Source organism: Paralichthys olivaceus, chromosome 10 (assembly GCF_024713975.1).
Source record: "Paralichthys olivaceus isolate ysfri-2021 chromosome 10, ASM2471397v2, whole genome shotgun sequence".
NCBI classification, from domain to species: domain Eukaryota; kingdom Metazoa; phylum Chordata; class Actinopteri; order Pleuronectiformes; family Paralichthyidae; genus Paralichthys; species Paralichthys olivaceus.
The window spans coordinates 19,707,808-19,724,852 of NC_091102.1; the positions used below are offsets into that span (position 1 = coordinate 19,707,808).

The 17,045-nt window shown below is 39.1% G+C and overlaps 1 protein-coding gene across 9 annotated transcripts in view; it reads left to right on the forward strand.

Annotated features, from left to right (window-relative positions):
• pcbp3 (poly(rC) binding protein 3) overlaps window positions 1-15,584 on the forward strand; it is an 88,090-nt gene extending 72,506 nt beyond the window's left edge. For 5 of the 9 annotated variants that reach the window (XM_069533195.1, XM_069533194.1, XM_069533196.1 and 2 more), the window contains 9 exons: window positions 94-210; window positions 1,118-1,249; window positions 2,722-2,850; window positions 4,681-4,755; window positions 6,383-6,424; window positions 8,195-8,273; window positions 9,490-9,542; window positions 10,588-10,757; window positions 11,711-15,584. In XM_069533195.1, coding sequence (XP_069389296.1) covers window positions 94-210; window positions 1,118-1,249; window positions 2,722-2,850; window positions 4,681-4,755; window positions 6,383-6,424; window positions 8,195-8,273; window positions 9,490-9,542; window positions 10,588-10,757; window positions 11,711-11,765 — 852 coding nt within the window. In that variant the 3' untranslated portion in view covers window positions 11,766-15,584. The remainder of the gene's footprint in view (window positions 1-93; window positions 211-1,117; window positions 1,250-2,721; window positions 2,851-4,680; window positions 4,756-6,382; window positions 6,425-8,194; window positions 8,274-9,489; window positions 9,543-10,587; window positions 10,758-11,710) is intronic. The other 4 variants (XM_069533202.1, XM_069533201.1, XM_069533200.1 and 1 more) reach the window with 4 other exon arrangements.
• Window positions 15,585-17,045: the final 1,461 nt, after the last annotated feature.

The window sequence follows — 17,045 nt, forward strand, 5'->3', positions numbered from 1 at the left end:
GAAATTAATAAATAATTAAAATTTGGACAAGATAAATTCCAGGGTTAAGATCTCACATCAAATTCTGTGTATTGGCTCCATAATTTCTTCCAGAGTGGCGCACGGATCAATATTTCTGAGGGCAACTGTCCAGAGAGGATTGTCACCATCACTGGACCCACAGACACCATCTTCAAGGCTTTTGCTATGATTGCCTACAAATTTGAGGAGGTTTGATATGACTGACAGTTTTCCATATTGTGTAACATATGCACAGTCTTGTGCGTTTACTCTGACAAATTGACATTTCGATCTCATTAGGCGTTTGTACCGGAGCTCAAATCCCTTCTGCCCTCTTTATGTACATACTCTGCCTGCCGCGCTTCATTTGTGTTCGCTGGTCTTTATTTTCCCGTAGGATTTGCTGTATAAATTTCAAACACAGGCACAAAGATTGGTTTGCGTATTTTTTATCTTAGCTTGTATAATTCTCCATTTTACACATATAAAGTAAATCTCCTGCCTGTGCCAGATTTTTCTCATTGGCTGATTAATTGATTTTTGTCTAAAAAATCAATTGCCTTAAACAGGCTAACAAGATGCCATTGTTTAGAAAAAGAAAAAGTACATATATAAAAAGAAAGAAACCATTATAGCATCATCAATGATAAAATGAAAAAATAAACCATTCTGACCATCTAGAAGCATTGGTAGCCAACTTATAAAATGTCTGCATTTTAAACATTACATTTCATATCAAATAGTCTCAACTCATACAGAATTAAATTAAATAAGTAAATGGGATTCATTCTAAAATTCCCAACTCCCATCTTCGAGGCGCCAGTAAGAGGATTCCTGTTCTAGGCTGTGCAACTACAGATTTTGGTATCACTTGCTTTTAATAAATTGGAAATCGTCTCCTTTCAGCCATCTCCTCCTCGATCCTGTCTCATCTAATTGACATACTCAGCCACTGTAGCTATAACTTAGAGAAGAGACCCACCGCCTGTCCTCTCCGACCTGTGGAAAATCTGGTCTGTCTGACCAAGCCACTCGCTGCTTTCACAGAAACCTTGATGCTCATTTCAGGCACAGTGAGAGAAAATATTGCCCTTACAAAACTGTTCTCGTTTTCTAGGACATAATCAATTCCATGAGCAACAGCCCAGCAACCAGCAAGCCCCCCGTCACCTTAAGGCTTGTTGTGCCAGCCAGCCAGTGTGGCTCCCTCATAGGAAAAGGAGGCTCTAAAATAAAAGAAATGAGAGAGGTATGATATCAATTTATTTTTTCATGAATAACCTAAACATTTGTATACGTATATAAGATTGTGTGGACATAATTTCAAAGAAATCATCATTTGAACTGTAGCAGGTCAGAGACGTCAGTGATAGAGAGAGAGCCTATGAGCAGTGGAGTCAGTGTGTGTGTGTGTGTGTGCATGCTTACACAAGTGCACAATGTTATCTTTCCCTCAAGTTCTGGGACTATCATACAGAAGCTATACAATTTGGTAATAGTATTCAATCTCTTATAGTGATCAATTTGGCCCGGGACGTGATCAGTATAAGCATTTTTTACTGTATTTGTTTTTAATTGGTTAAACAGTATCTTTTAATTAATAATACTGTAATATCTACAGTAACATATAGCTTTGTTTAATGCACCTGTTCAACTGTTCACCCGTTCTGGGTGACACCACTCTGGCTTGTTTGACCAACTGGCTTTGATACACATTAGAAAGTGGATACCTGGCCTGAGCCCATTGGGTCCAGATGGGTTCTTAAGGATCAGGCTGGGTTTGGATGATTTGTTTTTAGTGCCATATTTTCGGGTTTGGCCACATAAAACAGAATGCTTGTCAGACTACATTAGTTTTCTCTTGAATGGGTTTGGACGGCAAATTGTGGCTCGAGCCGAATTGTACTAAACTTACACACATAAAAATGTCTGTCTTTACCTAACCGCCATTCACCAATTCATTGACTCAAGGGTGACCGAGGGCTCCACCTGTCCATAGAGTAGAAGTAAAATTATCTACAAGATCTACTGGCAGAATTTGAATATACAATAATCCTGGGGTGTAACCATCTAAATTGTAAATTGTGGTTTTGTTTACAGTAGAATGGGCCCTTAATATTTAAATGCTTTATATTTACATATGAGGGGGTCCTCTCTACGGAGGGCCGCCATTGTTTTTACAGTATTCTGGACTGGACAAACTGAACACTTCTAGAGTTTTTAACTGAGGGCTATCACAGGTGCTCTTTCTTGTTTGGATGGGGAGGGTCAGGTGCAGGGTATTCAGCTGCAACTTGAAGCAAAGGAATCCACAAAGTCAGTTTGATTTGTCTGGGAATCATGAATGTCTGTAAAAAATTGAATGGAAAGCAATCAAAGTTTTCTTCAGACGGACGTCTGTAGAGAATTTTGGGACTAAAAGCAGAGTCGTGTTCCTCTGCTCCTAAACACAGCATTTTGTACTCCCAGATGGACCATCACACACGGGTTATTTACTGTGGTGTCCTTACAAAGGTGTTGATACGGGGGTAGAGTTTTTCACACATCCTGCACCAGGAAGAGAGGGTTGAACAAGGCTGATTGGCACAATGAGAACTTTTTGATTTCAGTGTGTTGAAGTGAGTGCCTATAGAAGGGCACTTCTGAGCCTTCAGAGCTCTGTACAGTGTATGAACTAAAATGATCCTGTCAAGTTTCTCAAAGTACCTCAATGTTCTCCAGTCCACAGGGGCCCAGGTTCAGGTGGCAGGGGACATGCTGCCCAACTCCACAGAACGTGCAGTGACAATCTCCGGGACCCCAGAAGCCATCATCCAGTGTGTCAAACAAATCTGTGTGGTTATGCTGGAGGTAGAGTATGTCAAGGAATGTTTGAATTTGAGTGCTAATGATACTAAGAATGAAGTTCTGTTATTCTTATAGACCTTAAACAATCAGTATTGGACAAAGTAACAGTTCAATACTGATTTCCAATCTGGTTTCTGTTGCATTTCTGGCATTTAACTCAAGTCACCTGTGCACCGTAAGTAATAACATGCACTACTTGCGTGTGCCCTTCTAAATACATTTTAACAGTAAGCGTTTTTTAAATTATTTTTTTAATTGGCTTCTACAAGAATAAAGAGAACCAGGCATGTCTATGAACCTGTACTTGACACCCATCTCAGTTGGTCTGATCACATGTAATATGTGTAATAGAGGTGTTTTGGAAAGTTACTGGAAAGCAACTGAAATCAGCAGAGGAAGTAATTGATAATACATTTGGCAATGTTGTGTATAACTCCTCAACAGAGCTGTGAGGAAAACCAGAGCTTGTTTGTGTTGCATGTGTATCTGTGTCCTCATATTGTATTTGAAACACATACTGCACATAAGTGGATACTCCTCCCACTACAGGACAGCAGCTGTGGAGGAAATCTAAATAAGCCCTCTCCACTGTCTCGAGCAGTACACTTTCTGCAAAACAGCATGAATCAATAACTCTGTCATTATAGTAAGCCTGCACACCCGAACTCTTTCTCACTGAAACCACCTCCCTGCCGTCTAAGAATAACAAGATGATTCATTTGCAAAGAAAATAGGGACATGGAGATGCATATAATCAGTGCACATCATGTTTCACTCATGCTTACCCTTTTCTTTTCTACTCTCCATGACTAGAGGTGAAACAGTATTTCAAATAGATTGTTTGTTTGATCAAAAGCACTAAAATGAAGCTAAAACCAATAGATGGTTATCTTTGCTTAGCTTAGCACAACGGCCAGAAACAGAGTGAACCTGTCAGCAACAAACTCCAGTCCTACCAGCACCTCTTAACTTTAGTGCTCAGCAAAGTATATCTCCTTTGTTTAATACAAAAGCAAACTAAACCCTTGGCCCCTCAGTCAGTCTGTCAGTAATACCTCTTTTACACCAAAATTAGCAGGTATACGCAGGTTTATCTGTTTTTTTCCTTCCGGTTGACATCACAAACCCATCGAAAGCTGCAGAGCTCTCTCACCTTGTTTTCCACACTACCGATGGGAACTGGAGCGGATTAAAACCCTGGAGTGACCGATTGACCTTATGCAGATTAAATCCAGTGGGTTTTTAGACCAGTGGGAAAGATGCTCAAATTATGAGACACACTAATAGGCTCACAACCCACCATGACCATGAGAGAGCCTGAGTTTCTTTCCGGTCCAGCCCTTCATAAAGGGTGAATTGATCTGGGACAGGCAGTGAAATATAACTTAATTTAAAACAATAAAAATAAAAACTCTTTCATGCGACTTTTTTTCTTTTTTACACACCAAAAAGCGATGCAAATAATCGGACCATTCACTATTCTGCTGGCAGAAGCGACAGGAATTGAGAGTATCAATGTTTTCATCAAGTAGAATGTGTTACCTTCATACAGAGCCGGGCCTACCTGATAATGTACCTTGTCTTTATTGCTGAGCTGAGCTAATTGGCTGATGCTGTAGCTTCACATTTAATGAGAAGATATGAGAGATTGTTTTTCTTTTCTTCTAACCAGTAGCTTTAGTGGTGCTTTGAGGTGAATTTTGTTCCCTTTCGACTTGCTGTTTCCCCCTTTTTTTAGTCTTTATGCTAAGCTAAGTTAGGATGTTTAGTGTACATAAATCAGAAAAGCATTTGTATTTCTTTAAATAGTTCTTTCTCTTCTCTTTTTCCTAGTCCCCACCAAAAGGTGCCACCATCCCGTATCGCCCAAAGCCGGCCTCCACCCCAGTGATTTTTTCTGGTGGTCAGGTAAGAGCTGAGCTAGATTTAGCTCATTAGTTTGTGCCTACAGCCAACCTGAGACTTTTACTGCAGACGCTGATTGCTTCTGCATGTCTGTTGACTTTCATATTCACACGGTTATACCGCCACAGCCCTTTTAAAAGAAAAGCTGGGGAAATGAATGCTCAAACACTAAAGCAAATTGTGTTAACCTTTTCCAGACACGCAGCCTTTTGCAGTCATGCAAATGATGACTGTCTGCTCACTGTAGCAAAGGCAGGAGAAGTCTGACATAACTAGAGAGTGAGAGTAAAGGGGGGATAGGGCTCTGTACCTGTAAGCACCATCAAAGAATGCAAGAATGCAGGGCACATACTAATGTCCATCCAGCTAATGCAGATAATTACGTTTCAGATCTGGGCTGAAAGCTTTGGATTGCATTTGAAGATTTAGAAAACAAAAGAGATAAACATGAGAAACTCATCCCCTGACTACTTATAATGACTCCGATTTGGGTCCTTGTCATTTGTCTGGAAATGATATACAATCAAGGTTTATTGGAACATACAACATAATCAAAGTGCTTTAAGCAATGTAATAACACGAGCGTGTTTTGGAAATTGCATAAGACCCAAACACAAAACCACCTGTGCAGTGTAACACAAATCAAATCTCTGCATAAACACTTCTACCTTTGAGAAGCTGATACTGACAGTGTACAATGTGTCAACATTATGTTTTGTTTGAAACAGCAGTTTTTGTTGGCATCACTTTGGCTTGCACAGCATGTGCAGATGTTACATATCCAACTCTAGTCGTTTGAAATGTAGTTTGTAACATCGGTACATTTTGAGTCATGTCTGGTAATATAATGTAGAATATACACTCAATGAGCATTTTATTAGAAACACCTTACAAACACAATTTAGTACCTCTTGTATCTGTCAAAACAGTCCCAGGTGTTTGTAGCATTGATTCTACAGGATGTTGGACACATTCTACTCCATTTTGACATTATTAATTCACATAATTTCTGTGTCTGTGTGTCAGCTGCACATTCATGCTGCCAATCTCTCAAAAAAATCACCAAAGAAAACATTCCTATCATTACACTACCAGCAGCAGCCTGGACTGTTGACATAAGGTAAGTTGAGTCCATGGATACATGCTGTTGATGCCAGATTCTGACTCCACCATCTGCAGCCTCAGCAGAAATCCTGATTGATCAGACCAGGCTTCATTTCTCTAATCGTCAACTGTCCAGTTTTGATGAGTCTGTGTCCACTGCAGCTTTAGAGGTCTTATTACTACGCTTGACATTTGTTGACATATCAAAAGCTTTTTTACACTATGACACTGCTGTGATAAGTAATAATAAGTAGGCCTATGATTCGGTAGAGACCCTGAGCTCTGATGGAATGAATGCTCAGAAAATAAAGTGAATATTCTACAGATCTTTATCATTCAGGTCTCATTGATGCCTCAAGCTGTGTGGAGCAATGGTCTTTCTGTAATTGTTATTTGAGCTCAAAGTGTAAATAGGGTTTGTATGACTGTACAAATTTAAATTTGACATGCTGATTTATTCTTCATTTGATGTTATTTTCCTTTTAATTGATGTACGATGCTAAAAATGTGTAATTTCTTATTTCAGGCCTACACAATTCAGGGACAGTACGCCATACCACACCCAGATGTGAGTTCTATAGTCTCTTCTTAACTTGTTCAAATAATTATATCTGTATTTAAAAATGAGTGTCAATGCAATCAAGTTTGGCTGTTCACACTCAGAATTTTGAAAGGTGGTCATTTCGATTGACATTTCACGGTGACAGCACTGTTCACATAATCTAGTAAATAAGCAAAGCTATCCCTCCAAGCTAATGCGCGATAACTGTGCCAAAGATGGATTGGATGGATGGAGGGATCTTGAGTCGGGGGCCGCAACCTTTGGAGGCTGCATTTAAAGACAGATTACGTCACTGAGGCGCAACTAGACTGTACAAATTTGAAGGCTCATCCAAATGTGGCCAACAAATGTGTCCACCAAGTAGATCCTTCCCAGCCCAACATATCCCATGATTCATTACACTTCCATAATGAACTGTTTTCCAAAAAGGTCATAGCAGCAGGAAGACATGCGAGAACGTCAAAATAATTTATTTTTAAATTTTAGTACTCAACTGAACAGCTTATGTTATCCAAAAAAAAAGAAAATTTCAGCATTTTTTAAACAAGAACTTTTTCATCCATAGCTCTGATGCTAGGCAATGGCTATAATAGGACTAGACCATCTAATTCGGGTTTGGCCCACGCAGTCTACGCAGTTGATGAAGGATGCAGCCAACATAGGCTGCATAGAACAGGTCGTCCATAGGATCGGGCGTCTGAATTGAGACACAGCAGTGTCTCTCAAACTGAGTCCAAGTCTACTACTTGGGCGCCTCAAGTGGACAGAACGACTTGACTCAACTTGAAGAATTTCAGTCCAATGAGGAGTCTTAAACTGATGCATCAAATCTTCGACTTTCAGGATACAGCCATGGGATATAAAATAAAAATGGTAATTAGCATTTGAAAACGGACATACTAGCTCTTTCAGGTTATTTAAAGGCAAGTCATAAATCATGAAGTACCGTCCATGTGGTTGGAGGTTGGACTGCAGCTCAGCTGTTGGATAGAGCTCTCACCAGACCTGGTTGATAATAATTATAAAGCCACCAAAGTCACTAATGGCAGTTTTGATGACAACACTCCTTTAATTCCAGTGGACCTTATACTCTCCATTAATAATCTGCCTTCATCTGTACTTGTCATGAGCACTCTCAGGAGCTATCTTGTGTCAAGTTCACTAATACAACGCTGGGTAGTGATTGATGCCTGTGGAGGTGGTGGTTGACGGTACAATCACTCAAGTACAGACTTGACAGTCTCTTCCACCCTCATTAAAACTCCTCTTAAAAGGAGAAGAAGGTTTGAAAGCATCCGTCTTCCCACATTCCAAATGGTAATGATACACAGCGGGGGATGGACAGTGTGTGACCATTTCAGGGGGGAAGCGGCTGCCCTGACAGCCATGTAAGACCAAAGTTTCTTTGGGTATGAGTTTTGAGTGCAAACTACAGACACATAGTAATCAAGTGGGCAAATTGGAATTAAATCCTGCATTTGGTTAATGAGAAGCTGTCTCTCTCCATTTTGTAAATATAAAATGATATGCCTGAGAAAGTGACAGGGAGACAGGTAAAAAAAGAAAATCAAAATTGCCTCGCACTTTGCAACTCCATTACAGACAATCACTCTCTGTCCGTATCTCTTTTTCTCTTCCGTTTTTGTCCCCCACCACCCTGTTTCATGGCCTCCTTCTCCTCACCATTTCTTCACTCTAGTTTTATTTGGCTTCATTTCTCGGTGTGACCTGTGTATCAGTAACCTCTTAGTTCTACTTTCCCTCTAAACCCTTCAGCAGTTGACCAAGCTCCACCAGTTGGCTATGCAGCAAACCCCCTTTACCCCTCTTGGACAGACCACCCCTGCTTTCCCTGGTACGTACCCACAAGGCCCTTTAGATTCTTCCTTCTCTTTGCATCCAGAGAAACATTTTTCTTTTTCCCTACCTAGCACCTTATCTCTTTTTTAGCACAGCATGACATTTTCCCTGTGGTTTTTCTCCTTCTTTGATTTTTTTCTCATGTATATTTCCTCTTGGCTCTGTCTGATAATATGCCAGTGAAAGGCAAACAAGTGACACTGGGTTTTACTATAAAATGGCGTATTCAAAATTACATCATCACTTTGCAACAGTGTACATCATATGTCTGTATAACATCCTGCAGATATATTCTGTAAAGACTAATGGAGGGTCTCATGAATAAACACAGTAATGTTCAATTCTTCTTTCTCCACTTTGAGGCGATGTCCTTTACGACATGGAGCAATTTATTCAATCAAGGCTCTTTTGTCACATCCTATCAACAGTTTATTTTTTGGGAAATGCACTAAAACACTTACTTGCCAAGAGTTAAATTAGAAAATCAATAACACTCTAATGCTACATTTAAGATGACAGCCAGTTCGATTAGCTTAGTTTAAGAAAAGTGAGATAGTAAGCATTGCTCAGCCTCATTTTCTTGCTGGTAGGCAGATATTGTTGTCTTATTACAAGACTAGCTGTTTCCCTCTGTGTATGTATTTTTACTTAGTAACTTACACTGAAATGTAATTCATTTATCACATATATTCCCCTTTATCAAGACTTATAGCACACATAGGTTACCTATAAGGTAATATAATATTTAAGACATGTACATTCCTGATGATGTGAAGATATAAGTTTATAACATAATGAAATACCCAGAGTAAAAATTGTATATGCAGATACATGCATATTAAAATAAATGTACATATATTAATGGGATATGGGATGGATATATATATTTATGGAACATTTATGTCTACAGCAAAAGCATAGACTTTGAATATGCAAAAAAAACGTACACAGATATGTTAAACATGTATCTATTTTCAACATGTATATAACATACATGTTGAGGAAGAATATGTATCATATATATCTTTAAATTCTTCATATACAGTATAAAATCAATCACCTTGCTGGGTTCATCTTTAAAGCAGTGGTAACTAAATTCTCAACTCTCTAACAAGTGCATAAACATATTTCCCCAATGAAAAAATATTTATTTTAAAGTTACTATATAAATTCAAGCCTTTTGCTTTTTATCCCATTGCTCCTCAACTCAGGTTTGGATGCCAGTCCACCGGCCAGCACCCATGAACTCACCATTCCTAATGATGTGAGTAATGTTAGAAAGGTTATGGCTTATTACGTTACATTACATTTAGATTTTATCCAAAGCGACAGTGGGTGCCACGAGGGTGCAGACCTGGAACAACAAGAATCGAGTGAGCACAGTTTGCTTCAAAAAAGGCAAACTACAAGTGCTACATGTTAGTGCCATATAAGTTCAACTAAACAGAATTTATTATAATTATTTTTTAAACCAAGCTGTAGTCGGAAGAGGTGTGTCTTTTGTCTGCGGCAGAAGATGTGTAGAAGTTCTGCTGTCCTGATGTCAATGGGGAGCTTGTTCCACCATTTAGGAGCCAGGACAGCAAACAGTCATGATTTTGTTTGGTTGTTAGCTCGCAGTGAGGGAGCAGCAAGCCGATTGGCAGATGCAGAGCAGAGTGGATGGTCTGGGATGTAAGGTTTGACCATGTCCTGGATGTAGACTGGACATGATCTATTCACAGCACGGTACACAAGTACTAGTGTTTTGGAGCGGATGTAGGCAGCCACTGGTAACCATTGAAGGAGTGGCAGAGGGAAATACTTTCTTGATGCTGTGCAGCATGTATCTACACGAGTGGGTTGTTGCAATGTAATGTTGGCAGTAAGGGAGAGTTGACTGTCGAGTGTCACACCCAGGTTCCTAGCAGTCTGGGCAGGGACTTCCAGGGAGCTAATCATATACATGCAAATGTTATCGAGAAGGGTAAATAGCAACTTTCTCAATTAACTGATAAGAAAAACATTTGCAAATAATAATCCTGTCCTGAGATAATCCTGTCCTTCCAAATGTATAAACAAAAGATATATAGCACCTACAGTGATATGAGTGTTTAATTATTCCTGATCTTTATAGTTTTTATACTAAACCTAGACCATTTCATAATCATTGTACTTATTTTTTAACTTCAAATGTATTAGGCTTTACGTATAAATGTATGTAACATAAATATATAATGTAAATCATGTAATTTGTATTATATGTAAGATAACATGGTTTCCATGCTACCTGTTCGAAGACATCTATTTTTCTTCTTCTTTTTTTGCAGCTAATAGGCTGCATTATTGGACGCCAGGGAACCAAAATAAATGAGATTCGACAGATGTCTGGGGCGCAGATCAAAATTGCAAACGCCATGGAGGGCTCGTCTGAGCGCCAGATCACCATCACGGGGACCCCTGCTAACATCAGCCTGGCTCAGTATCTCATCAATGCAAGGTAACCTTTTACCGTCTTAATTGCTGGGTTCCGGCTCAATAAAAAACATAAAAAGCAGCACCTGAATAAATGAGTTCAAAAGGAGGATCCAAGATAACTGCTTTCTGTGAATGTCCTATATGGAAAGAAGAAATTCTTTGGTTTTTGTTTTTGACATCCTCGACACTGAGTCGCCAGAAAATGGTCAATATCTGTCAGGTTCTGACAAGCCACAGAGAAGCGCATGAATAATGTGGCTATTTATATCTTTTTTTCCTTTTGGTCTTTATCACTTTTGTCCCTTATTTCCAACCAATTGTAGACATTAAAATGCATTAAGTTTCTGCAAGCACACTCCTTCCACATAAGTAGCTCTTGGGAGCAATGCCAAATAGTCAGACCAGTAAGCTGTGTCTTTGAGCACAACCTGCAGATTAGTAAATTGGATGATCAATGAAGGAATTATCAAAGGTTCAATGCCTTACCTCAGTTTGTGGACAAACTGCTTATAATGAATTAATGAAAAAATATAGGGCCTCAGCCGATGTAGCTAAGATCCCACATTGTTATTTTTCCACATAAGAACTTTGTGTTATAAGATAATTGCATAGTCCCAAATGAATTCATTTTATATTATCTGTATACCAGTAAAATTCAGAGGGATACAGTTTGCATCAAATAATGTTTTTGCCATGCTTCACTATCCAATTCTTTTTTTCCATTTCATCCACTGAAACCTCTTAATTCATCACAAGCAAAGAAAATGAATTTGTTATCCACAGTTCTGAGAAAACTGAAGCTCACTGCTGTCCACAGGTTACCTGCACCTCAAAGTCAAATGTTATATGCAATACAGCAGGGGAAGCCACATGCTCACGAATGGGACTTTTATGTCTTTGACTTCTTCAGGAGATTTCACAGAGCAGTCCGCAGGAAAACTAATGGCTATTGCTCTCCCACAATTCGGTTGGCAGGTTCAGGGACGTGGCTGCCATGTGGAATGATCCCTCGTCCATGACAACATCCTGAAGTCCCCCCCCCCCCCCCCCCCATAAATCTGCTTCTCTTTTTAGAAGCTAACACCAAAACTGCAGCGTCAAAATTAACCACAATGTGTTGTCCCATAGAACTTCCCCATGTAGCCCCTTGGTTGTTTGTAACACGTTAGCATCAGTCTATGAAAGATCTGTAGTAAAAGTCAAATTAACATTTGTTGAAAATCGATGTAGCCAGTGTATGGTTAATAACTAATTTGACATTATGGGAAATATAGTTATTTGCTTTTTTTGACTACTGTATAAAGTTAGGTCTGGAAGATGGTTAGCCTAGATTAGTTTAGCATATTTAGGAGTAGGAAATTGGCAATTAAAAAAACTCCTGTCACTGCTCCTGTCAGAGGTTTGGCTCATAACCCAAAGTGAAACTATAAGTTGTTGTTTTTGCACTTAAGTTTTTAAGTTAATTTAGCAAACAAACTTTAATACACCAATAAATGAGTTCTGAAGATGCTTGTGGGCAGATTGAGTTACCCTTAGACAGCTAGCTTTTTCCCCTTGATTCTTGTCTTTGTGCTAAGCTAAGCTAAGCTAACCATATCCTTGCTTTATTGTAAAGAGAGTGGTATTGATGTTTGAAAGAAAGCTAATAAGGGAACTTCCCAAAATGTCGAACTGTTCCTTTAAGTATTTATTTAGCATGCTTACTTCCAAGAACAATATGGTATTTATTTCTGTCATTGCTATCTTAGATACATTCACCTATCAAGTCATATTGTGTCATTGTATAGAAAATTAATTAGAAAAAAAAATCGAAAAGAAAAAAAACGCCAAGAAAAAAGATGCAACTCGAACACGACTGCCACAAAGCAACGCTCTCAGGAGGAGGAGTGATACGATGCCTTTGTCAGGGACGCAACCGTTTCTACAGATTCAAGATATTTCATGACACTATCATGTGTTGTTTCTTTGATTTTCAGTCCACTGCATGGCTTCCAGAGGGCGCGTAGCTCTGCATGATTATTTGACCACTCTTTCAGACACTAAGATGTTCTCTGTGAACGAGTATGATGACAGGTATGCTGTCGAAGAACAGGTGCCAGTAAAGCGAAGCACACAGAACAGCCGCCGCAGCATAACGTTCACTTTGGAGCGAAAGTTCCTCTTTCACACTTGTTTTATTTTCTCTGTCCTCCCCCTCCCTCCCCCTGCTCCCCCTCCGCCCCATCTCCCTCTGACCTGTTCTAGGCTGACGTCTGAAGTCACTGGAATGGGCACACTCTAATTTCTACCCACCCCCCCACCCCCCAGTGCATCACATGACCCCTGAGCTTATGGCACTGTGCCTGGTTTCTTTACTTCTCCCCGTATTTGACGGTCCCGATATTTAAGTGACTTTAAAATCGGATCATTTCCAGTATTTAACTGTAAAGACGTGTATCTGCACTGTTACACCTGCTGTATCTGAAACACTGTTGTCTCTGTTTCTGAAAGGTCACTTTGATTTTTTTTGATTCACAACGCACCACTTTGTTTCACCTCATGTTTTAACATCACATCACGTTTTTTCTCTGCCCTGTAGGCACCTGAGAGTATATGCAAATATTAGTATAACATTTGAAACCAGGGTTTTCCCTCCTACATCACATTCTGACACGTTTTTTAGACCATTACAGAGAACATTATTCAACACAAATGGTCAACGAGCCACTATTAACCAGATATTTTGTATATTTTATTTGGCACTGAGTGATGAAGTGGGTGTTTTACTGTGTGCCTGTAGACATTTGCCTGTTTGACTCAGTGCTGTATGTGCACCGTAGATTGATCTGCATGATGTATTTCACCTTCATTTTAGAATTAAATGTGTAGAAACGGAGAGTGAGGGGTGAAAGGTTTATGGAACAAGCCATGAACAGTCTGTATATGACCTGGACTGGTCACTCTGTCTTCAGTTTGATATTACCATTCCTCCTGGGTGCAGGCCAGTAAACATCCACTCTAATGCACAATGTCTTTCCGAGTTTCATGTGAAACCTGACAAAGATTAGATGAAAAAAGCGAAAATGAGGAAACGAATGCAGCGAAGATTGAAATTCAATTGCATGTTAGTGATTTGCTGCATTTTTATTCACCTGTATTCCAGAAACATGCACTCGTTCGTTTCTTATTTGTCTCATAGCAACTATCAGATGCACGGGCCATTTGGCATAATCTGGGAATCATCCATAGCATATATTTGCACTCACATTTAGTGAGTCAGGTTCCCAGTGTGCGTCTAGAGGGCGGACAAGCTCCTGGGTAAAACTCTCATTAGTCAATCACATCTATTTTTCAGCTACTTCCTCAAATTGGCTCATTACATTTTGGAAGTCAACAAATGACTGCAGGTACTGAAGATGTTGTGTGTCTCTGTTTGGCATGTATAAAACATATCTGCACTCATTTAACTTGAATCAACTATTGGCTTTGCAGGTATTCTCTACATATATAGTTCTATATATATTTTCATTTCAGCGCGTGAGCTGCTCCTCTAGAGAGTCGAGGTCTCACTTATTTTATTATCAAATATGTCTCAAACGTAAGCATCTCTATCCTGTCATGGTCAGATGCAAACTCAAGATCCAGTCGATCAATCTAAAGCTGAATGTATTTTAAAATGAATTTTATCCACCAATATTTACACACTGGATTAAAAACACTTTAATCAGGTTATATCGATTATAATACTGGTGATTATTTTATCAAAATGTTCTGGATGTCATGAGGTTGGGCAGCTTACTCAAACTGGGCTCTGTTATAGCCAACTTATTTAATATTGTATTAATATTTTCAGTACACTAGATACATACCGTGTTATGTAACCTGATTATTTTTGGGTATGTTCAATATAAAGCAGAAACTAACGGCAAGAGATTCTTGTATTTTCAGCAACATGCATTAGCTGTTATTTCACAAAGCAGGCTATAAGATCAAATAGAAATACAGTATATCTTCACGAACACTTCACAGTAAAACATGACACCCCCAACAAGTTGTGTGACACGGCTGGGATTTACTGAATGCAGGTAACAGATATTTGTACTCCACATTACCTTAACACACTTGTGCATTTTACTCCCACAGCCGGGCTAGTCATAACTCCAGTTCTAATTATAGAAACAACATCTGGGCGTCACGTTTGTGTCATTGTGGTTTACGCTCAGACACTTGGCTTGTGATTAGGTTTGATTACACATAATGACTCTGTAATGAGTCGCTGTTAAAACAAGGCTGCTTTACAGTGAAACACTTACACATTGCTCCACGTATACATTTACATTACACACGTACAAGTAGATAAATGAGCCACATCTGGCTGCATCCAGATGTGCTTCAGTTGAACAAACTGAGGAATGGCTGATTGGGGGTTCAAAGATTTTTAATAATAGGAAAAACTTCTGATCATTACAGTAGTTTGATGTCTCCTGTAAAGCTGCAGGTTTAAGGCGTCGGCCAGTTAAGGGATGGCGCATTTGCAAACATCTCAGTTGCCTTTTTTTTTAATTTGTCAAACTTCCATCCTTCACATTCATCATCATTCATTTCATCAACCTCTCCAGCACGTCTTGTGTTGCTTCTGTAATTTTCAGTGGTACATTAACATTTTTTGTTTCTGTATTTTAGAGCAGCAAGTATTTAAAGTTAGCACCGAGGTGATATAAATAATGCTGTTTGAAGAAATGTGTCAGATCATGTTTGTGCTTGATCATTTGCTTCATGGAGATCTGTATTGGATTTATTATTTATTGAGGTTGACTCTAAAATGTTTTGTAAAAAGAAGAGAATAAAGTTTGTGTTTTTTTTCCCTTGACTTGGACATCTTTGTCATCCTCTTGAAGTTTTGTCGTCTTGTTTATTGTGCTCGAGAGAGACGCGTCTTCATTATTACAGAAACTACAATATCATGAAAATGTATTTGGCTAAAGTTATACATCACCACCCTTTGTCTGCTGGAGTAAGTTACAGACTAGACTATTTTCAAAATACTGTAATGTAGCTTGACTATTTTAAAATAAAAATTAAGCCTGTAATAGTTTGGTTTGTGACATTTGCATCTTTTAATGAATATTTAACATTTTAGGGAATCAAACCTCAGGTATTGGTCTTCTTTTTCCTGAGGGCATGAAGTGTCTTCTACTGTTTGTCTACACATAAAAAAGTAAATAACCATTATCAAGAGGTTGTACATATACATGCTTTGGTTTGTATTAGTTACTGACTAACTATTAGTTACTGACTCATTGCTTTTGTGGATTATCCACAGAAAACTGCAAATTAATTCTGAAGGATTTTTTTTATTTACTATTTTATTTTACATTTACTATTGATAAATTCATGAAAACCGTTGATTAGATATCATTCTCCTTCTTCCAAGTACACCAATCTAATACTTTTATACATGATTACCCAGCGAGCCACATTTCTCAACACGACAGAACTCTTACATCTTGTTCAGGAGCACTTCAGTCAGGTGTTATCACGCAGGTGTTCACCGGGGTCTGTTTAAAGCAAGGTGTTTCTAATGGGTCCCACCACATCCTTACCGAACTGACTATATAATGCACTGTAGACCGTGTGGCAGTAGACCATGCCACGGGCCTCTCACCACAGCAGCCAGAGACAAACCATTCAGGTTTGAGCATATTTTATTGATCACTTAAACACATGAGTAAACAGAAAGTCCAAACCAAACTGACAGGGTAGCTCTTCAGCTCCGTGTCTCCCAGTGCATCTGAGGGTCCTAGTGTGTCTTTTTGAGGCAGCTCCTCCGCTGCCTTTCAAACCTCAGGATCAATCCACTTACAGCTCTCACCTGCGCTGAATGATCCTCTGTGGTGCAAGTGAAGGTGCTCTCCCCGCCCCCTCACCTTCACAGACCGATTCCTCATGAGACCAAAATATCCTGCTTGAGGTCAGTAAGTCAACACTTCTGCTCAACTCAATGACCATAAAGGGCAGAAATTAGCTGCATTCAATCTCTGAAATCTACATTCAAGACTGGTTTCATGGAAATTGAGAAGCTAACTGATTTTGTTGGGTCCATTTCCCTTAAATAAGCTGTGATTGACTCATGCACACACAGGCGCTGACGTCCCTCTGTTCCACATGTTCACAGCCATTCTCTTAATGAAACTTAGTTAAAGCTGATGGGAAAGGCAGTTTTCTGATAATCTTACAAGGCCTTTCACATTATTATTATTATTCTCAGGCTTTTAAAAGTTTTTTTTTTTTTTTTGGATCTGTTACCATTCAGGGGGTGGACAAAATACTA